Source organism: Trichomonas vaginalis, chromosome II (assembly GCF_026262505.1).
Source record: "Trichomonas vaginalis G3 chromosome II, whole genome shotgun sequence".
Taxonomy (NCBI): domain Eukaryota; phylum Parabasalia; order Trichomonadida; family Trichomonadidae; genus Trichomonas; species Trichomonas vaginalis.
The window spans coordinates 5,352,060-5,374,610 of NC_067204.1; the positions used below are offsets into that span (position 1 = coordinate 5,352,060).

Below are 22,551 nucleotides of genomic sequence, written 5' to 3' on the forward strand. Positions count from 1 at the left end.
TTAATACGGTTGAGGTGTTGGATTTGGTTGCCAACTAGACTGTGGTGCAGGTTCAGGCTGTTGTATAACAGGAGCTTGTTCTTCTGGTTCAGGGTCTTTAGGTATAATACCAACGAACTGACCTACTCTTTTACCAATATTTTTGACTCCGTTCCAAATTCCTCTTCCTACGGTTTTTATTCCATTCCATATACCTCTTCCAACATTTCGAAAGAAGTTTCCTATCTTACTGAAGAAACCCATTTTACTATATGTAAAAATCTAATGTCCGCCTAGTCTTTGCGTTTCCTGTTGAGTTCCATAGCATTCTTTAACTGGAGCTCATACATTCTGTTTCTCCTCTGGTAGAAAACATATTCTGGGTCAACTCTGTGTTCGCGTCATCTGCATAAAGTTGTTTATATCCCACTTCAGGGTTTGTATAAAACTCTTTCCATCTCATATTTGCATACCATGGTGGCAAACCTAACGCAGCGTCATTTGACATGGCAGTTTGCATTTGTACATCTGTTGGCACTTGACCATAGTTTGCCATTGCAGTTTGTATTCTAACTTCATTTGGAATATTCTCTGGGTTTGGTTGTCCAGGTTGCTGTGCATTCGCTAAGTTCTGTGCGTCCATTTAATATTAGATAAAAATATCTCTTACGAGTACATATACTGAACATTTGCAGGCATTGGTTCATCTTCATATTCTCTGTACTTTTCTGCCACGTCAAATAAATAAATGACACAATGGAAAAAACCTAAAACAAGTAGTCCTATTTCAAACCACATTTACTTACTAATAAAATTTCTTTATTTGTGACACTTTCTCCAGTTATAGGACCTCTCTCATATTCTATCTTGTCATATATAAACTCATAGTCATGTATGTCCTCTAACCATCTCATAACGGTTTCCAAACCACTTTTATCGGATGTAAAGTAAAAGCATGGATGGGTTATGTAAAAACGTCTAAAGTTTCTAAAGAGTCTCTCAAAGTCCAGTCTACTTGGTATTGAAAATCCCATGTGTTATAGAACGGGCGGGTCCACTATAAAGAAAACATTTTCCTTGTCTTTATATTTTTCATACAACTCTGTCCAATGACATCTCACAAACTCTATACCCTCAATATATTTTTCTATGTCCTCTTTGAAAACATTTGTATAGTTAAGATATAAAACTTTTGACATAAGTGTTTCAATGTCATGAACTCTTATAGCACCACTATATAATAGTCTAGCAGATATACTATCCCAGTCTATATATTCTGCTTTTTTCAAAAACCTCTCTCACAATATTTTTGTTATCTAATGGTATACGTTCCATCTTACCTATAGGTATCTTTTCTTTTAACTCTTTCAATATATTGTTTGTGTCTGGAATATGTTTGAGACGGTCCATATAGTTGTCGAAGTCATTGCATATAATCTTTGAGTCTGGGAATATTATATGGCACAAATGGGATATATAGAAACTTCCACCGAACAAATCTACAAATGTTAGACCATTCGGTAGTTTCTTAAGTTCTCTCAATATAATATCTTTACATTTACTCTTATTTCCAAAGAACGGTAACGGAGGTTTTGTAAAATTCATTTATATATAATAATAAAAATGTTTTTACCCGAAAAGTGACAGAAAAGTGACAAAGCATGAAAACATATATAATTTGTGAAAAGCGAAACATTATATAATGTTTTCGACCCAGAAGAAGGCTTCTTCCCAGAAGCAATGGAGGAAGAAGAAGAGTCCTCCGAATTCACACCAGAAGACTAACAATTTTCCGAATAAAAACTTCATTTATACTAAACATCTTCAGGGCTAGAGGGCACGAAGTGCCTGGAGGCCCCACTACCTTTTTTTTTTTTTTTTTTCACTACCTTTTTTTTTTTTTTTTCATTCAGGATTTAAACAATGTTTAATTAATCGCGGAATATCTGACATCATCTATATATAGCTTCTTTTAAAATTAATGTTATTATGTTTGGGCTGAGTGTAAATGTCTTACAATTTTGATATTTTTTAAATCTTGATTTATTCAAAAACGTAAGAATAAAAACCGTAAGAATCATACATTTTTTACTTCATATGTTAAAAAAAATGATACAAAATCGTTCAATATTGTATGAATTCTTACGTTTACAAAAAAAGTCACACAACCCGTACTCATATACTACTGGGAATATCCGGCAACATTTTATATCATTTAGAAGAATTATAAAAAATTATATCTAAATTGATATTTTGTTATTCAACTTTGAATAAAATTGAAATAATATTGAAGAATATGAAAATTTGCAAAATTGTTTTATTAATCAGATATATAATAATAGTATATACTCCTTATAATCAGCTATTTGAGTAATTGATATAAAATCATCATTATTTTATGGAAGAGGATGATTCAAGTCAACTCGAGTCAGAACTAAAAGAACTTGAAATGAAATATAGTAATATGCAGAAAGATTATGACGCCAAAATTGCACAAATACAATCAGAAGTTGAAGAATCAAGGACTAATTTATCAAAAGGAGATTCTATCATATCAAAAAACGCTTTAAAATATTTCGACATAGTATACAATCTTAAAAGAACAAGCATAGATTGAAAAGATGCAAAATGAAGTACAAAACTCTAAAGTTTCAATTCAAAAATATATTGACAGTATGAAAAAGAAAGAAATTTCCTTCCATGACAATATATTAGAAAAAATCACAGAAATATCTGAAAGGATTCCAAAATGTTCAAAGAATATAAGACAATTACATCATAAAATCGACCATATAGATGAAGATAATGATAAATTTTCAGAAATTTATCAACAATATATTTACTGCATTGATCATCTTGTACGATCAATTTGCTTCCTTACAGATAGTCCTATGGATAGTTGTCCTGATGTCCAACGTCTTATTGATTCTCCAAAATTCCTTGAAAAGTTTATAGTTGAATGCGAAGAAAAATTAATATCATACGATAAGGAAACAAGGCTCAAACTAACAAAGAGCACAGATTCTTTGTCTCGGCTTCTGAAAGTCAAAAATTCTGAAATTAATATTCCACTTGCGACAGTTTTATCAAATCTTGGTGCTGTTTCCTTGGATGTTGTTGAAGGCATGGAATTACAGCATAAGGAAATCGTGCGTAGTTTAGAAGAATAGATCGATTTTGTTTCATTTGATTTCATCAGCACCGTAGGCTGATAAAATCAAGACAATAATATTTTACACTGCAAAAACTTCGGTAATGATTAATCCCTAAGGATGTACTTACAATTTTCTTACATTTTCTCTATTGTAAACAGTTAATATTTTTTTGTTGGTAAAAAGTTATTATAAATCACTATTCAACGACTTATGTGGCTGGTATATTCTTTATTCTTATATACAAACCATAATTTTGTGGTGTTATTTTATGATATTTAAAGGTACGGCCACTCCCTTCTAACCAAAATTTTGGCCTTAAACTCCAGCTGCAGGCTATACATATTATGCATATGTAGAATACGTAGTTTGGAGAAAATCGGCAAATACAATCTAGAGTTATATAATCATCCAAAATTATCGAGAAAAATCTCTTAAATATCACGATAGTACAATCCAGTACAAGTAGAATATCAGTGCTATATCATAAAACGAGTTATATATCAATATAATGCCGTATATTTGATTCAATTTACAAAATTGGTATAAAATTGAAGCTTACTTTATCATGCACTTAGTACTAACAAGTTCAAGGATCTCATATGTCTACTACAATTTTAACATTGCATGTTGAAACCTGTAATATGAAAATAAATAGACTAAAAATCTGTTTTATACTCTTTTCATCGACGTGTTTTACTGATTTAGCTCATATTTGTGAACACTGTAATACATTTGTTATAAAATTTCATATTATTTGGTAAGATATTTGTGATAAAAAATATTAGTATAAAATAAACATATAACTCATCATATTATATGCTATTAAATAAAGTTGCGATACTCTTTCTGTTCTGAGTCATAGTTGAAAATTCCAAAAAAAAAATTCAAAAAAAGAAAAATGAGAATCAAATATTTGATTTTAGAATATTTTTTGGAAAACCAACTTGTTGTATTATTATCCAGACTTTGAAGATCAATCCTTTTGAAGTGCAAAATTGCAATAAGAAAATATCAATTATTTGAGGAGATATAGAAAATCTAAAATTTTGGGGTAAAAAAATTTGGATATTCCTGGCAGGTAAGGGTATTTTTTGATTCTGATATTAAATTTTAAATTTTTTCATTCTTCAACTTAAAGCTGATCAAATCTCAACAATTATGATAAAAATGATATATATCATACAAATTGCAGATAAATTAATAATGATTTTATTTCTATAACAACAAGTTAATATAATAAATGTACCTAGGTGTATTCGTAAATTCCTGGTAATGATTATTGATTATGATATCAAATAATAACAGTGTGATAAGATTTCAATTTTCAATTTGGAATGAACCTCATGAAATCCAAGTAATTGTTTGGCAAACAAATATAATTCGGTGAGAAAAGTCAAAACACTTCTGCAAAACTGCATCAATGCATTTTAACATCGCAATTTAATCTCTATACAAAAATTGTATTGACAGATTTACTGTATATTTCAACTGTGCATTTACTATTTGAATGTGATTTATATATCTGATTATCTAACAAAAATTTTGGTTGGATACTATCGAATCGAAATTTCATTTTTTAATTTATGCTTTTGTAAACGTAATTCTTGGTTCCAATCATTTTGGAAGCTACCCTATTACTGTGAATAGTTTTTAACGACATTTACTGAAATTGTAAAATATAATCAATCCAAAGAGAGATCATTCGAGTTAATATCCTATTACAAAGTATAGATTGCTATGTTCTGTTGCATTGCCCCAATGATGGATTGCTTAATAAAATACATAGAGAGACTTACATCTTTAAAATCGATCTGTTATAACGCACTGATGCATGACAGCCTTGTATATATATTAAGGATGTTCTGAAGACTTTGCAGATATTTACTCTACAATAAATTAGATTCTTATTTTTATATTTTTTATGACTTATTTTTGATAGTTTTCGTTCAGAAATTTTAATCAATTTTTAAGTAAACATATATCAGTGAGAGGCATGATGGAAAAGTGGCAATTCCGTAAATTTTTTTAGATGAGTCATAAACTAATCCCGAATTATGAATATATGGCTGCCCATATCAAAGATTATATTCAAGAGGGAAAGCTTTTTGATATTTTTGAACTCAAAGATTTAAAGGAAATCCTAAAATTAGCGAATTTAACATCAGAAGATTTTATTACTCTTCTTAAACAATCCGAATCTACTCTTGATGGAAATAAGTTATATAAATGCGCTCGAAGCACTAATGTTTCAATTCGCAATTACCAAGAAGTTATTTCAACACTTAAATCTGTTCGAAAATACATGAATTTTACGATGTTAGATGGAATTATTGGTTTTTTAGATGAAACTGATAAAATTATTTCAGAATCTACAGTAAAAATCCAAAAACTTCAAGCAGAGTTAAATTCCATTCAAAAAGCAAAACAAAAAAGTGACAACAAAATACAATTACCTAAATCCGAACTCAAAGAAAAAGAAAGTATAATATCTCAAATTAATGAAGAAAATTCCACCGATGCGAATATACTTAATGAATTCAAGTATCCAAATCAAGCTTCAAAAATTATTTGGAATATCAATACCAACAATATCACAGAATCCACAAAACAGATAATTGAACTCATTAAAACACAAAAAGTTCCTGTCAAAATGGCACTTTATTTAATCGATACTTTTTCAACACTTCGCGTCAAGAATATTGCTCAATATGCAAAATTTTATCAAGATATTTCAAAAGAGTTTTCTTTAATTATCAAACCAGAAAATGAAGATTTAGCAACATTATTATCCTATAAAGGCTTAAATTTTAAAGATTTCAAACCTCACAAAAAAGAAGAAGACATTCTAAATATCTATAAAAAAGATAGCCTTTTATATTTTATCGCTTGGGATAAAATCGATGATCTTAAAAGCAAATTCCCAAACTTGGATACAAATGAGAAATGCGATGATTTAACACCTCTTGAGTGCGCATGCAAATTTGGATCAGAGTTATGTTTCAAATACTTGAAAGATAAAGGTGCAAAATATACTGAAAATACTGCAAAATTTGCTTCTAAAGATGGAAATAAAATAATTTTCTCACAAATGCTAAATGACGGTCAATCATTTAAAGGCTTAGTCGACATTGCATTGATTCACCGAAATTACGAACTTGTGAATTATCTTTCAACAAGTTTCGATCAACATCCTTCTTCAGAAATAGCAAAATTTTTGTATTATGGGAATTTTGATACTGCATCATATCTAATTCAAAATGGAAATAGTGTGAACAATAAATTTATTCTCTTTCTTTTAATATCAATCATCGTTTTATGACATTCTCTTTCTTTTAATATCAATCATCGTTTTATATAATTCTCTTTCTTTTAATATCAATCATCGTTTTATAAGATTCTCTTTCTTTTAATATCAATCATCGTTTTATTACATTCTCTTTCTTTTAATATCAATCATCGTTTTATAGGATTCTATTTCTTTTAATATCAATCATCGTTTTATAAGATTCTATTTCTTTTAATATCAATCATCGTTTTATACGATTCTCTTTCTTTTAATATCAATCATCGTTTTATTGCATTCTCTTTCTTTTAATATCAATCATCGTTTTATGGCATTCTCTTTCTTTTAATATCAATCATCGTTTTATTACATTCTATTTCTTTTAATATCAATCATCGTTTTATGACATTCTCTTTCTTTTAATATCAATCATCGTTTTATGGCATTCTCTTTCTTTTAATATCAATCATCGTTTTATTACATTCTCTTTCTTTTAATATCAATCATCGTTTTATGACATTCTCTTTCTTTTAATATCAATCATCGTTTTATCACATTCTCTTTCTTTTAATATCAATCATCGTTTTATTACATTCTCTTTCTTTTAATATCAATCATCGTTTTATGAAATTCTTTTTATATTAACGAATGTCCACTTAGCATTGCAATTAAGCAAAATTCACCCGAAATTATCAAATTATTAATTGAACATGGAGCAGATGTCAATATTAAACTTATCAACTTTCTTTTAATATCAATCATCGTTTTATAAGATTCTCTTTCTTTTAATATCAATCATCGTTTTATAAGATTCTCTTTCTTTTAATATCAATCATCGTTTTATGACATTCTCTTTCTTTTAATATCAATCATCGTTTTATGACATTCTCTTTCTTTTAATATCAATCATCGTTTTATGGCATTCTCTTTCTTTTAATATCAATCATCGTTTTATGACATTCTCTTTCTTTTAATATCAATCATCGTTTTATATAATTCTCTTTCTTTTAATATCAATCATCGTTTTATAGCATTCTATTTCTTTTAATATCAATCATCGTTTTATAGCATTCTATTTCTTTTAATATCAATCATCGTTTTATATAATTCTCTTTCTTTTAATATTAATCATCGTTTTATTACATTCTCTTTCTTTTAATATTAATCATCGTTTTATAAGATTCTCTTTCTTTTAATATCAATCATCGTTTTATGAAATTCTCTTTCTTTTAATATCAATCATCGTTTTATGACATTCTCTTTCTTTTAATATCAATCATCGTTTTATGACATTCTCTTTCTTTTAATATCAATCATCGTTTTATCACATTCTCTTTCTTTTAATATCAATCATCGTTTTATGGCATTCTCTTTCTTTTAATATCAATCATCGTTTTATGACATTCTATTTCTTTTAATATCAATCATCGTTTTATTACATTCTCTTTCTTTTAATATCAATCATCGTTTTATATAATTCTCTTTCTTTTAATATCAATCATCGTTTTATTACATTCTCTTTCTTTTAATATCAATCATCGTTTTATGGCATTCTCTTTCTTTTAATATCAATCATCGTTTTATTACATTTTCTTTCTTTTAATATCAATCATCGTTTTATAGCATTCTATTTCTTTTAATATCAATCATCGTTTTATAGCATTCTATTTCTTTTAATATCAATCATCGTTTTATTACATTCTCTTTCTTTTAATATCAATCATCGTTTTATTACATTCTCTTTCTTTTAATATCAATCATCGTTTTATAAGATTCTTTTTATATTAATATCAATCATCGTTTTATGACATTCTCTTTCTTTTAATATCAATCATCGTTTTATAAAATTCTTTTTATATTAACGAATGTCCACTTAGCATTGCAATTAAGCAAAATTCACCCGAAATTATCAAATTATTAATTGAACATGGAGCAGATGTCAATATTAAACTTATCAACTTTCTTTTAATATCAATCATCGTTTTATGACATTCTCTTTCTTTTAATATCAATCATCGTTTTATATAATTCTCTTTCTTTTAATATCAATCATCGTTTTATTTCATTCTCTTTCTTTTAATATCAATCATCGTTTTATTACATTCTCTTTCTTTTAATATCAATCATCGTTTTATATAATTCTATTTCTTTTAATATCAATCATCGTTTTATTACATTCTATTTCTTTTAATATCAATCATCGTTTTATGGCATTCTCTTTCTTTTAATATCAATCATCGTTTTATGGCATTCTATTTCTTTTAATATCAATCATCGTTTTATAAGATTCTCTTTCTTTTAATATCAATCATCGTTTTATGACATTCTCTTTCTTTTAATATCAATCATCGTTTTATTACATTCTCTTTCTTTTAATATCAATCATCGTTTTATGAAATTCTTTTTATATTAACGAATGTCCACTTAGCATTGCAATTAAGCAAAATTCACCCGAAATTATCAAATTATTAATTGAACATGGAGCAGATGTCAATATTAAACTTATCAACTTTCTTTTAATATCAATCATCGTTTTATAAGATTCTCTTTCTTTTAATATCAATCATCGTTTTATTTCATTCTCTTTCTTTTAATATCAATCATCGTTTTATTGCATTCTCTTTCTTTTAATATCAATCATCGTTTTATTACATTCTCTTTCTTTTAATATCAATCATCGTTTTATGACATTCTCTTTCTTTTAATATCAATCATCGTTTTATTACATTCTCTTTCTTTTAATATCAATCATCGTTTTATGAAATTCTTTTTATATTAACGAATGTCCACTTAGCATTGCAATTAAGCAAAATTCACCCGAAATTATCAAATTATTAATTGAACATGGAGCAGATGTCAATATTAAACTTATCAACTTTCTTTTAATATCAATCATCGTTTTATAAGATTCTCTTTCTTTTAATATCAATCATCGTTTTATAAGATTCTCTTTCTTTTAATATCAATCATCGTTTTATGACATTCTCTTTCTTTTAATATCAATCATCGTTTTATAAGATTCTCTTTCTTTTAATATCAATCATCGTTTTATTACATTCTCTTTCTTTTAATATCAATCATCGTTTTATGAAATTCTCTTTCTTTTAATATCAATCATCGTTTTATAAGATTCTCTTTCTTTTAATATCAATCATCGTTTTATTACATTCTCTTTCTTTTAATATCAATCATCGTTTTATGACATTCTCTTTCTTTTAATATCAATCATCGTTTTATAAGATTCTCTTTCTTTTAATATCAATCATCGTTTTATGAAATTCTTTTTATATTAACGAATGTCCACTTAGCATTGCAATTAAGCAAAATTCACCCGAAATTATCAAACTATTAACCGAGTTCGGCGCTTCAAAATAATTATACCTTAGCACTTTCTAACACCCATGTTTAAATACAATCTATTTATTCGATAAAATTATTTCCAAATTGTTTTCATTGAAAAGCAATAGTTTTTGATAAATAATTCTTATAAAAATCATTTATATTAACTTTTTGGTTATGGATGCCCTAAGATTCCATAAAAATACTTGAAATATGTATTATTATGGTGGTAAAACTTTGGGGCTCTAGATCGCTTTCTATATCGAGTTAAATGATTGTTAAATTTTCAAAGAAATTCTGAACAGTATTCAAAAGTGTAAAAATTTAAAAATAGAATAATACTTTCCCATATTTCCACTAAAACAACCTTTAATTGAAAGTGGATATTATTATTTCACAATAAGTATGATATTTTCTCTACTTACACAAGCAGTCCTGCATTTCGAAGTTTTTATTTGGATTTTTGGATGTTTTATACATTTTTAAAAGAGGTATGCTGACTACCCTTGATACAGGCCAAATGCCCCCAAATTTTGAATATAGCTTCTATGCATGCTTGTGAGCAATGTTTGTATGAACATGCAGAAGTGTTTCTACAAAAAATATGAGAGAAAAGGGTAAATTTTTTTGATGAAATAGAATGTACATACAAATTAAATACAATCCATTGGGGTTACCTTTTTTCAAGAACGATTATTATATTGAAAAATAATTGTTATCGTCTGACAAGGGTAATTTGAAATTTAACCAATGTAATTACGATCATGTAAACATCAATTATTTTACTGTACGTTAAATTACCTTCTCAATTTTAATGAAACAATTTTTTTCATCCTCTGAGACTACAGTGTTTGAAATATCGCGTAATTTCCAGAGGCATGCCTCTAACTCTACCAGCACTTTAATGACATCCAAACAAAAATGACAATGATTAGAGATTTCATCTTAATTTAATCTAGATTTTTTAGAAATATATGATTTTCGGATGCCTGACAATTCTACAATCAATACTTGTTCAATTTAATTCAAAATTTCAGTTACAGATCCCCAATACAAGTGCAATTTAATTCCTTTTTCCAATAATTTTTAATCCTATTTGATTTTATATCGAATAGGAAAATTCTCAGCTATATATAACACAAAGCTACTCGATTTTCAATGATTTAATAAAATCAAAATTATCAAATTTATTGGCCTAAATTCATGTTTATAAAGCTTGTTACTCGTTTAAATTCGATACACACTTGATAAATATATCTTCCTTTCCTTATCATCTTTCTTAAAATTAACTATATCTCCTTGATATTCCAATTTATTTTTGAATTCTTCTATTCCAATTTATTTAATAGATATTTATTTATAATTTTTGACAACCATTGTTATATTATAAAAAATACTAGATAAAATCATATTTCATTTTCATTTCGAATACAATTGAGACCAAAAAGTTATAGAATTTTAAACTAATATAAGGGGTAACATTGCTATTGGACACTGCATTTGTAGTATGAATTCTAACCCCCATGAATGAGGGTCATGGTGGAATCACTTCTGAATATAGATCCGTATTTTTCCCAAGTGAGCGGGGTATCTCCAATCCCAGCCCTATCGTCCTCCCAGTGTCAGTTTTCAATATAAAATCCAAATTTTTTTGAAAATAAAAATTTCGAGAAATTTTTCTAATTTTTTTTCTTTGATTTCAATAATTCAAAATAAATTTGGGAGTAAAAAGACACTATTTAATGAAATTCATATGAGTGAATGTGAATAAATACTCTCAAAACATACAATTTATCTATTTTTTCTTTATATTATCAACTAATTAGTGATAATTTTTTTTGAATCAGATTTTTTTTTCATTAAAAACATAATATATAACACAACAATGATGCACACATACGTATCTACACATCAAAATATAAAGCTTGTTTTGGTCTGGGCATCCCAACCCAAAATTCTTAAAAAATTGAATAAAATTGAATACTTGGGGCTGGGATACCCATCCCAAAACCGAATTGAATTTTTTGAATTAAAGAATATATTTATGTATTTATAATATACATGTGATGTCTATAAAAAATACTAAATTCTAAAAAAAATTCAATTTATTCAAAACGTATACTAAGTGATCACTTCATTAGTAGGATCAGCAATCCTACTAAATGGTGAGAACGCCACTAACTAAAAAGGGAGTCCTTGGAGCTCTTGATCTCTTGTCAGTAGAGTTCATAATGAGGCATGGCATCTACTGATTAGAGATCAGAGCAATCCTACCTTATCTTCAGGAGCTACAAAGCTCCTAATCGTTACGAGAGGGAGCCTTGGAGCTCCTGAAGCTCATCAGCAGAGGCTATTTACCATTTGGGCCTCTTCTGATGAAAGATGCGAAACACGTCTACGAACCAGGAGCTTCAAAGCTTCTAATCCTTACTAAAGGGAGCTTTGGAGCTCCTGAGTCTCCATCAACAGAGTCCCAGATGGTAAATGTCCTTTGCTGATGAAAGATGCGAAACACATCTACGAACCAGGAGCTCCAAAGCTCCTAATCCTTACGAAAGGGAGCTTTGGAGCTCCTGAAACTCCTTTTACTATAAAATAGGACAGTTTTCTTCTGAGGTTCTCATCAAATCTAAGACTTCAGAAGAAAGCTGTCCTATCAATGTATACTTACACTCTCATGGACTACAAGTGTACAATTTTAAGGCAGAGATTATCCGAGGCCTCTCATCAAATGAGGGACCTCGGATAATCTCTACCTTAAGTAGTCAAATAACTTTTCTCACTATTTAGGAACAAAAGAACAAGAGTTGGAGTACTTTAAGGCAAGATTCTTCCGAAATCTCTCATCGAATGAGAGACTTCGGAAGGACCTTGCCAAATCCTTGAACGCCAATATCCTTGAACTGAGCTAGAACCAGGGAGAAGTAGCATACTATAGAGCACGATGGTAATCTCGGAAATGCTTATATCGCCCCAAGCACAATATTTAAGAAGTCTAACTCATATATACAAGAAGTCAGGCTGAATAGATATTGTGCATATGGTTTGCAGAACTCTCATGATATTTAAAATTCATGTTATCCCAAAAAAGGTGACACTTTGGGTGTATCGTCCATCCCAGGGATGCAAAAATCACATCACCTTGGATCTATACTTCTGAACATGCAAGAAAAACTATCAGCCAATTTTGATGAAAATGCATTAGTAATTTGTATATATTTTATGCACAGATTATTTTCGCCATTTTTGAATTTTTTAAATTTTTTACATATTTAGTTGATTTATTGGAATTATAAATCAACAAAATCTAATTATTTTAAGTTTTAAAATAATATTAATGCTTAAATTTCATATATGACAATAATGAATAAAAAAATTATAATAATCATCATGAAGTATGATTGAAATTAAACCATTCAGATTGTAATCCGAAGTTTATAATAATCTCACATATCTTGCATGTTTTAATAATACTTTCTCAATGAGCGAATAAATGATGAGTTAATACCAATCAATTAGGCTTTCTGAGCAAAAATATCTAAATTACATAAATGTGTGAATTATTTACTAGTATTAAGATAATTTATTCCTAATAATAATAATAATAAAAAATAATAATAATTATTTTATAAGACATACTAAAAAGTTAAACATTATGCATACCATGATGCTATAAATCATTATCGTATTATTAATTTTGCTATTTTGAATATGTCAGTAATTGAATATACGGGTAACTTTTTTTGGCTGATAGTTTTTAAATCTAAATTATTAACTTTTTTTGTACAGGTGGTTTTCCTTGTAATAGTTATAAAACATAAATTTGGACACAAGCAAATATTTCGAATTTCCAGGTGTCTATCGTCATGATCGGAACGATTTTCGGAAAAAAAGTCATAAGACGATTATTTTTCGGGAAAAACGTATCCTCCCCTTTCAACTCCGATTTTGTGGCGACTAAATATCCCATAATATGAGCACGTAACATAATTGCCCAAGTCATTTTTTTAAAGAAAAAAAATGGTGACTTTTTAAACTACCATTTGTAGCGGAAATGAAAGGTTTTGAGGTATATAACATTAATATGTATCCCAAAGCCTTCCATCTCCACTACAAATGGGAGAAACTTTGTCCGAAGAGTTTAACATCCGGACAAAGTTTCTCCCATTTTAAAAAGGAATTGGAGGGTAAGAGGTACATATTCATACTATGTACCCCAGCATTTAATCCAATTAAAAACTTCGAAATGCAGGATATCTTGTCTAAAAAATAAAAAAAAGTACTAAATATATTGATATATCTATATATTTAACAATTTCAAACAATAAATATAACATTCAGCTTAACCGCAAAACAACATCTTTGATTTTTTCGATGTTAATAGATTTATCATTGATATGAGCCTGATTCAATATAACCATCCATCCTTCCTTCATATATGATGAATCATCAGGATTATTTGGCTGATATCGTTGGAAATTAGCTCCTATTTCAGGATTAATCGAAACAACAACTCTTGCAGCGTCGATTGCTGTTTTTTGAATATTGGGATTCCAATGGTAAGAGCATTTATCAATTCCTTGCATTATCATTGGATATAATATTTCTCCTTGGCTTACAAACGAAACCATGAAGTTTCTATTGGTTATAACTGAAAGTGCAGCTGCATTAACTTTGAAATTTGATGAATTCAAAGCTTTATTGAGTATACTAAAGATGATTTTTCCACAATCTAACATTATATCGGATTTGAGGTAAGGCGCGATAAAGGTGAATATATTAATGAAGGAACATTCCTTGTTTGTATCGGTTAGTGGCCAATGTTTTACAATTTCCTGAAGAATCCAGATAGAAAGCGTGTGATCTTGAGCTACGTAGTATTCAGTGACCAAACTGAATGGTTCGTAGAATTCGTATGACATTTGCGATGTAATTAAAGGGAATATGATTTTCTTGTAAAGATCAAAAAATGGAGGTTTCAAAGGTGTCTGTTGGATTTTAAGGAAATGTAACATGAACCGTAAACAAGGTGCAACGCAAGGATATAATGTGAAGTTATCGTGATATTTAAGGATTTGCTTCAAAATTGATTGAAAAATCACTTGTCTGTAGCCTGAAACGGTATCAAATACGAGGAATATAAAGCTTTCGACAGCTTGTGTCTCTTTTGAATCAGGGCTTTCGAAAAGAGAAACATATTGTTGTATAAAATCTTTTGTTAATAAATCGTGAAGAAAAGAACTCTCTGAATTAGATACGTACTGGTATAGTATTCGATGGATGATTGACAGATGCATCCAGCTGTTTGTGTTAATCGGAATGCGAGAATCTGCGTAAATTATTGTTAAAGGAATAGGAGGGATTTGGCGTAATAAGTTTATCTTAATCATCTCAAATATTTCTAGGCGAACTTCATTAGCCAGATTTCTAAACGCTTGAACATTTATGACAGTATTGTAAATTTTTGTAAGATAATCTGCCTTTTTTGTACGCATACCTATGGTCTGTGGGTTGTCAAAATCAATTATTACTTTGCAGTACTGCAAAATTTCCATTAAATGAACAGTTGATACAGGAGCTAACAAGATAGAGTTATCTTCTGCTCCTTGTAACGCTGCTTGAACCTCAACCGCTTGAAGGGGAAGAGAGTTCCTTGCAGATACTGATATATTTGTCCTTGGATTTGCCCTTAATTTGGGAAGAGAGTTTGATAAGTTCTCTCTCGCAGGTGGAGCTGAAGGAGGACATTCTGTTCGTACTGTACTACTTTTTTTCTGTTGTTAGAAATAAAAACATACATATCGGTGTAATAAATTCTTCGTTTGGGAAAATGATATGAAAAGTTATTTTTTAACATCTTAGCATGTAACACACTTAGAAAGCAAATCAATAAATAACCTTAGAAAGAAAATTGTTGAAAGCTCTCAATGAGTCAGAAATTGTTTAAAATAATTTCAAAAAATTCGCAGACATGATTCAAATATTGAAAAGTGATACTGTTTTGCAAACCCATATTGTTATTGTATCATTGAGATATTTTTCTAACAATTCTGTTCGATGCGGATTGAAAATATATTTTACGATCATTTCAATTTAGTTTGATAAAGTTACATTCTCAATTTTCATTGCTATTTCGCTTTCTTGGACAAAGATTATTATTAGGAGGCAAAGAAAAGAATGATTTTTAAGTATCAAATCCATTTTATTAAGAATAATTTTAGTAGTAGTATATGACGGGTTGTGTGACTTTTTTTGTAAACGTAAGAATTCATACAATATTGAACGATTTTGTATCATTTTTTTTAACATATGAAGTAAAAAATGTATGATTCTTACGGTTTTTATTCTTACGTTTTTGAATAAATCAAGATTTAAAAAATTGACTTCTTACGTAAAATTAAAACTAAGTTAAATTTATTTTTTTTATTTTTTATTTTATAATAAATGAGTATAACAACTAATTCATTGAAATCTTTAAAGTTCACTAATTCAGAATTAGAAAATATTTTAGAAAATTTTGGAGACGGTTCTTATCCAACATATATGCAGAATGTGAAAGAGTTTTCCAGATTGTTGAATGAATTTAAATATAACGGACCAATTACTAAAAAGGCTATAATGAGATATTTATATCCCAAAAAAGTTGAAAAACAGGAGAATATTCCTCTTTATGGTCCAGAGGACCTGGGCTCAGAGAGCCCTGAAACACCTCCTGAATATTTTGAAGAAAAAATTAAACAAGATGAATATTATAACGATGAGATTGAGAAATTGGAACAATTAAGAAATGAAATAGATGAAAAAATTAAGGAATTGAGAAATGCTGAGAATGAAGTAGAGGGTTTAATGAATATCCCAGCTTCAGAATCAGAAGTTCAAAAATCACATGAGGAAAGATATAAAAATTACTTTTTGGAATCTACTAAAAATTTATTAGATGGTGATATTGACGAAACACTTTCAGAAGAAGGCACAAAATTTATTCATAAACATAAGTTACAATTTATTGACGATGGAGATTATCCATGTATATTACTTTCACCTCCTTTTGATTCTGAAAAATTCAAAAAAGCACTGAAAAATGTAACATATGCAACAAATACGATTAAGAAAGAAGACCATGATATTTACATAAATTATTATTTAAATAAATGTACAGGTGTTGATAAAGTTTTTGATTTGTTAGATAAAATATCAAAAGAAACAATTGGTACATATAAAATTTTATGCGATTGTGGTTTCATTATTGAAGATACCAATAATGTTTCATATGAAAGAACAGCACCGAAGGAAGACGAAGTTGAAAGGTCTATACCATTCGTTATTAAGAACATAAAAGATATGAAAACTTATAAACATTATATTTATTCATTTATTTCAGAAAAAATGGAAGCAACCCATAAAACATCATCTCATCATTTTATAGCTATTCATACATTCCTTTTCAAAGTTGTGAAATTAAATAAGACAGGAATTAGATTTAATGTATCAGGGTACGCATTCTTGAGTAAATTAAAATGTATTCGTCACGTCGCAGATGATAAAAATTTATGTGTTCTTAATTCATTTTATGGGTTTTAACCCTGGACTCTCTGAGTCTCGGACTTTAAAAAATAAACTTTATTTTTATTTTTTAATTTTTATTCTTACATAAATGAACAAAAACGGAACAGCTAAAATGAATGATAATCAAATTAGAGCAGAAGGTAGAAGGTTATTTAAACGCTTCTATAACATTCCTGATGGTGTTAATCCTAAAACTCGTAGAAGCTATTTAAATGAAGCAATAGATGCATATGAAGGTTTTGACATTTCATCAGAAAGTGAGAGGTTAGCAAGAATGTTAAACGTTAATATTGATTTTTATTATTGTGACCCTCAACCAGAAGACGTAGACATTAACAAGGTAGACTTTCCATTAGTGGAATCAATAATGATAGATCCAGAATTTGAAACAGTAAATATTTTATTAACACAGAGTCCATGTGGAAAACTTCACGCTGACAGAATTACAGGCGTTGAAGCACTCACAGGATATAAAGTTTGCCCCTTTTGCAAAGAAGAAGTTTATTCTATCCGTGATGATCCAGAAAGGAAAAACCAAAGAAGATTTTTAAAACATTGTGAGAAATGTAAAGAAAATAATGGAAGATTAATTCAAGACGTTCAGTTGCAAAAGACACAGCAACCATATGCACCACATATCACGAAACAGAAGATATATCAATGGCTATTAGCACATAATTTGCAGGAATATTATAAACCAACAAGATATTATATTACTTTTGACTTCGAAACATTAGAGACTAAAGAAGAATTACAACTTTCTGAGTGTGCAACTTTAAACGCTTACTTAAAACCATTCATGGTATCATCAACGGTTAAATTAAACGATAAAACATATACGAGGAATTTTTGCTTAACTTCGAGTGATTCTTTTATTTCTGATTGGATTGAGTTTTCAACGTTGAACTGGAATAGTGCATAAGAATGAAGTTTGGTCTTTCCATGTTCTAGCTAATGGTGTGCCATTATCATCATTCAGTGGTCTAGTTAATGAGTCCTCGTATTCTTCTGTGCATTCATTCACTCCATCTAAATCAGAAGCTTGAAGCATACGTGTAAAGAATATGTCACCCACTGTGGTCATCGCTTGATCGGGGAAGTTTCTGGAATCTATAGTGACCTGAAGACCTCGAAGCATTGATTTTCTAAAACCGTTCTTTGCATTGCATTCTTCGGAAATGTTAACACAACATCTGTAACATTATGAAGAGCGTATGAGAAATCTGAGCTGATACCTTCAGGAGTGATGCAACCTCCATTTAGTGAACGAACGTCAATATGTTGAGCTGGAATCATGAATGGATCTTCCTTACTAAATAAACGTGGTATTGCTTTAACTGATTCTTCAATTAAACCATATCCTGGTGTAATGCATTTATCCTCTAAAACTTCCATCTTTGTGCATGAAATAATAACGTCATCAACTGTTGCGTCAGCAGATGTAGCGGCTAAGCTTGTAATTAATTTGGTAGGAAGTCCGATTTGTTGGAATTTGCGATCATATTTATAAACATGATTCATAATCTTTTCATAATTTTCATCAGTTATCTTTTCATAAACATAATTTTGTAAATCAGCAACTCTTAACGGGTCAACCTGACAAAATACTAAAGTATCCCTGAAAACATAATATTTAAGAATGATTTCACCAAATGATTTAGGATAATCATCGAACGCCTGAAATGCTAACAAATCATTTACCGGAATAATCATATCAAAAGTGACATCAACTTCTTCATTTGCTCTCTTGAAAACTTCTGAAGGGTCAATATATTTACCACATACTGAGTTATCATATTTTTGAACATTATTATATAACGAATGAACAAATTTTTTAACTTTCCTTTCTGATTTTGGTTTATATGTAGTTAGTATGGGTAACTTGGGTACGGCGGCACTGCGTTCCACCTTACCCAACTTAACCTTAAATATTTACAAAACCGTCTGACACATAAATGACTTCACTAATGACTTCACTAACGACTTCACTAACATTTTCACTAACATTTTCACTAACGACTTCACTACTGTAAAAATAAACGTTCTCACTAACGTTCCCACTAATGTTCTCATTTACAAAAGTATTGCAGCGCTTCCCATTGCTGTGCTTCACACAATAGTTCATATTCTTCAGTATCGCTGCTGTCACTCCAATCGTCAGAGTCAAAGTCACTGTCAAAATAAATGTTAGTAAGTTTTGACAAAGCTAATGAAACACGCTTACCGTTTGTATCTATTGCTTTTATATATCTCCCATTATGTTTGTTGTCATAAACGCTCAAACTAACTTTACCCTTTCTCCCTCGTATCTGATAGAATGTATTTTCACGAGGAACGAAGAACAAATTCTTGAACTCATGACCGTTGTAGTTTGTTATCTCAATAGTTTTCGTCATTTATATAAAAATAAAATAAAAAATAAACTTAAAAATTAATGATATCACCACTCCCACACGTATGAAAACATAGCACAAAAATAAATTTAGGTGAAGTGGTGAGATCTAACCTCATTTCTACCCTCATTTCTAACCTTGTTGAATTCATTGCTTTATAACTCTCTTCCTTTCTCCAACTCTTCTAGCTTCTTCTTAAGTTCAGCAATGTTGTCCTCATGAAGTTTAATCTTTCTCAAAATTCCTTCTTTATCTAATGGTTGCTTTATCTTTCTAAACTGAACTCTACCATCCTTCATAGTATGAATGTAAAAACCTTCTGGAATAGTTCCTGATTTAATGTATTCTACCAAAAACTTTTGTTTCATTGCTTCAGTGACTTTAGTCGTCATTTCAAATCAAAATAAAAATTTTAATATTAAATAAAAATAACGTTATTTTTTCAGTAAGGAAACGCAGGAGTTTTACGATTTATTTGAGGAGTAGGTTCTGGTTTAAATGTTGGAGTCGGTTTAGGAGTTGACTTTTGAACAGGAGTTTGTACTTCCATAGGTTCAGGAGTCATTGAAGGTTTTGCTTGTGAAGGCGTTGGTTTTGGCGAAGGTGTTGGAGTTTGTTTAACTTCAGCTACTTCAGTATTATTTACAACATTTGCTTTATTTCTTTTCAACATCATTACTGCTCCTGCTGTAGCTAGCAAACCTAGTGGGAGACCATATTTTATATAAGGACTTGACCAAATGCTATTTTTGACAGGAGCTGGTGGAACACCTAACCTTGGTGAGACTGCTCTTTGCCATTGTGCAGCTCGTAAGAAATATTCAATAGGTGCTCCATAATCGTTTGGTAAAGTTTGTTTCATAGATGGTGAAGGTTCACGAGAGCTTGATGAAGAACTCATTTATAAGCTTTAAAAATAAACGTTCATCCTTTATTCCTCACTGTCGTCCGTAGCTAAGTTATAGTCATCTAATCTTATTATTGGTATGCCATTAGCACGCACCTGAATGGCAAAGCAACAATCCCTCATAAATCCAATAAGTGGCTTTGGTACGTTTTCAGTTGCTAGTTCAATAGGTCCTTTAACAGACAATTTGTATGTTATTGGAGCAGTAGATGTTTGACCTTGCTGGAAGCAAAAGTCCACTTCTGTTGGAAAACCACATAAGAAATGTGTGTTGTCATAGCTATCCCATTTATGTTCCACACTACCATCATCCACCAATGACCTCATAACATCTTCATTAAATCCTATCATATCATTGTTTGTATTGCAAGCGTTCGCAACCATTTCATAAAATACAGGTCCATATGATTTTTCAGGTTCTGCAGGCATATTTCCATAAGCTCCCATGGAAAGCTGAAGATATTTAAACTTAGGGTTCTCAAAATTAACATAATAGTTGTCTTTCTTTCTAAATAGTGCCCAAATACTTTTAACATTAATAGGCGTATAAGCTGCTGTAAATGTTGCACTTGAACTATCTGTATTCTTTGAGAATGAACCATCCATAGGAATCCAATCCATAACTTTAACAGGAAAACATAAAGCCTCGTTTGTATAATGTTCTACAAGTTCTGTATAAATGTTAGGGTCTAAAGAGAATGACTTTGGATGAATGAAACATTCATTAAAATCCATCTTTGTTCGAAATAGTTGCTGGGTTACAGTTGTAATAGTAACTGTTCCACTAGCTTCTATTGCCTTCGTTATCATAGTGAATGGTTCATTCCATGGAACAAATTTATTTGTCGGTGGATTTGAATCTGAAGCAAATGCAACTTTAAGAGTTGGATTGAAAGCAATGATATCATTTACAGATATAGATGTGCATTGTAAGGCGTCGCTACTGAACTTTACTTTAAGCTGAATGTTACCGCAAATGCAGGAATAAATCGAATAGCTTCTAATGGAAGGAATCTTCTAACAGGAATTCTTAAACGAAGCTTAAAATCAAATGATTTTCCTGCTGTAATTGGACCACTAACAATTTGTCCTGTTCTGCATGTTCCCGAATGACTCCATACATCTTCATGTCGAGTCTTTGAGAAAACATCTACTTTCTTTATTTGTTCGGTAGTTTGTGAGTTTGAAGTTATATATGCTTCTTCTCTTGCGTTGTCTTGAGAATATACGATACGACCATTTGCAAGGATTTGATATCCAGCAACTGCATAGAAAGCGTCATCGAAACCAATCCAAAATCCTGGTGGGTTTGTTTTATTGGAACCTGAACCAATTTCTTTATCTACAATAAATTGACCTTCCATTTTATACGTAATGAATGTATTGTAAAGGTCCAATATATTTTCACCAGGAGGTGAGAGATTGAATGTTACCCATGTGTTATCTTTAGCAGTTCCAGGTTGTGATGGAATCTTTGCGTCAGAATATTTTCTATTAGTGTCACCAATTTGAACTGCATTGTCTATGATATCGAAATATGAGCGAATCTGATGAATATGCTCTGCTGGAGTAAATTCGTTTAACTGTTCGTTCTGCATGTATTTACTTCGGATAAAAATATCTATTTACTTCATTATTCTCACTCTTCTTCTTGGCATTCGTGGTGGAAGTTGTTTCTTGACATTTTCAATGAACTGTACATTCTCTTTTGTCTCAACTTCTTTCACTGGTGGGTCAGGGTTCTTTGACTCGGTTTGCTTTTCAATGAAATTCACGAACTTTGCAATAAGCTCTTGGTTCGTTATTGAAAGAACATCTGGCTTCTTTTCTTCTTGTTCTTTTGGTGGTTCAGTTTGAACAGAAGGTTTTATATGGGCTTCATGGACTTCAACATTGCCATACACCTTAATGTTGTCGCTCTCTGCATTC

At 29.8% G+C, this 22,551-nt stretch overlaps 8 protein-coding genes across 8 annotated transcripts, besides 3 other annotated features; 4 read left to right on the forward strand and 4 right to left on the reverse strand.

Moving 5' to 3' along the window:
- On the reverse strand, window positions 1-243 carry TVAGG3_0490230 (serine threonine-protein phosphatase family; the record flags this gene model as incomplete). Its single annotated transcript, XM_051236160.1, has 1 exon — window positions 1-243. One exon carries the CDS (start codon window positions 241-243, stop codon window positions 1-3), a length of 243 nt encoding a protein of 80 aa, XP_051093984.1.
- A 2,132-nt stretch (window positions 244-2,375) lies between these two features.
- TVAGG3_0490240 (uncharacterized protein) lies at window positions 2,376-3,227 on the forward strand (the record flags this gene model as incomplete). The annotated part of the gene is made up of 1 exon (XM_001295436.1): window positions 2,601-3,149. One exon carries the CDS (start codon window positions 2,601-2,603, stop codon window positions 3,147-3,149), a length of 549 nt encoding a protein of 182 aa, XP_001295437.1.
- Window positions 3,228-5,153: 1,926 nt separating this feature from the next.
- Window positions 5,154-7,162, forward strand: TVAGG3_0490250 (protein ubiquitination; the record flags this gene model as incomplete). Its single annotated transcript, XM_001299657.1, has 1 exon — window positions 5,785-6,453. One exon carries the CDS (start codon window positions 5,785-5,787, stop codon window positions 6,451-6,453), a length of 669 nt encoding a protein of 222 aa, XP_001299658.1.
- Window positions 7,163-11,312: 4,150 nt separating this feature from the next.
- Window positions 11,313-12,909: a mobile genetic element.
- Window positions 12,910-13,796: 887 nt separating this feature from the next.
- Window positions 13,797-13,975: a mobile genetic element.
- A 70-nt stretch (window positions 13,976-14,045) lies between these two features.
- TVAGG3_0490280 (protein phosphatase regulator protein) lies at window positions 14,046-15,562 on the reverse strand (the record flags this gene model as incomplete). The annotated part of the gene is made up of 1 exon (XM_051236161.1): window positions 14,094-14,678. One exon carries the CDS (start codon window positions 14,676-14,678, stop codon window positions 14,094-14,096), a length of 585 nt encoding a protein of 194 aa, XP_051093985.1.
- A 638-nt stretch (window positions 15,563-16,200) lies between these two features.
- Window positions 16,201-17,337, forward strand: TVAGG3_0490290 (uncharacterized protein; the record flags this gene model as incomplete). Its single annotated transcript, XM_051236162.1, has 1 exon — window positions 16,201-17,337. The coding sequence occupies one exon, from the start codon at window positions 16,201-16,203 to the stop codon at window positions 17,335-17,337; it is 1,137 nt and encodes a 378-aa protein (XP_051093986.1).
- Window positions 17,338-17,410: 73 nt separating this feature from the next.
- TVAGG3_0490300 (uncharacterized protein) lies at window positions 17,411-18,244 on the forward strand (the record flags this gene model as incomplete). The annotated part of the gene is made up of 1 exon (XM_051236163.1): window positions 17,411-18,244. The coding sequence occupies one exon, from the start codon at window positions 17,411-17,413 to the stop codon at window positions 18,242-18,244; it is 834 nt and encodes a 277-aa protein (XP_051093987.1).
- A 992-nt stretch (window positions 18,245-19,236) lies between these two features.
- Window positions 19,237-22,551: part of a mobile genetic element that runs on past the window's edge.
- On the reverse strand, window positions 19,871-20,107 carry TVAGG3_0490320 (uncharacterized protein; the record flags this gene model as incomplete). Its single annotated transcript, XM_001299658.1, has 1 exon — window positions 19,871-20,107. The coding sequence occupies one exon, from the start codon at window positions 20,105-20,107 to the stop codon at window positions 19,871-19,873; it is 237 nt and encodes a 78-aa protein (XP_001299659.1).
- Window positions 20,158-20,616, reverse strand: TVAGG3_0490330 (repellent protein 1 family; the record flags this gene model as incomplete). Its single annotated transcript, XM_001299659.1, has 1 exon — window positions 20,158-20,616. The coding sequence occupies one exon, from the start codon at window positions 20,614-20,616 to the stop codon at window positions 20,158-20,160; it is 459 nt and encodes a 152-aa protein (XP_001299660.1).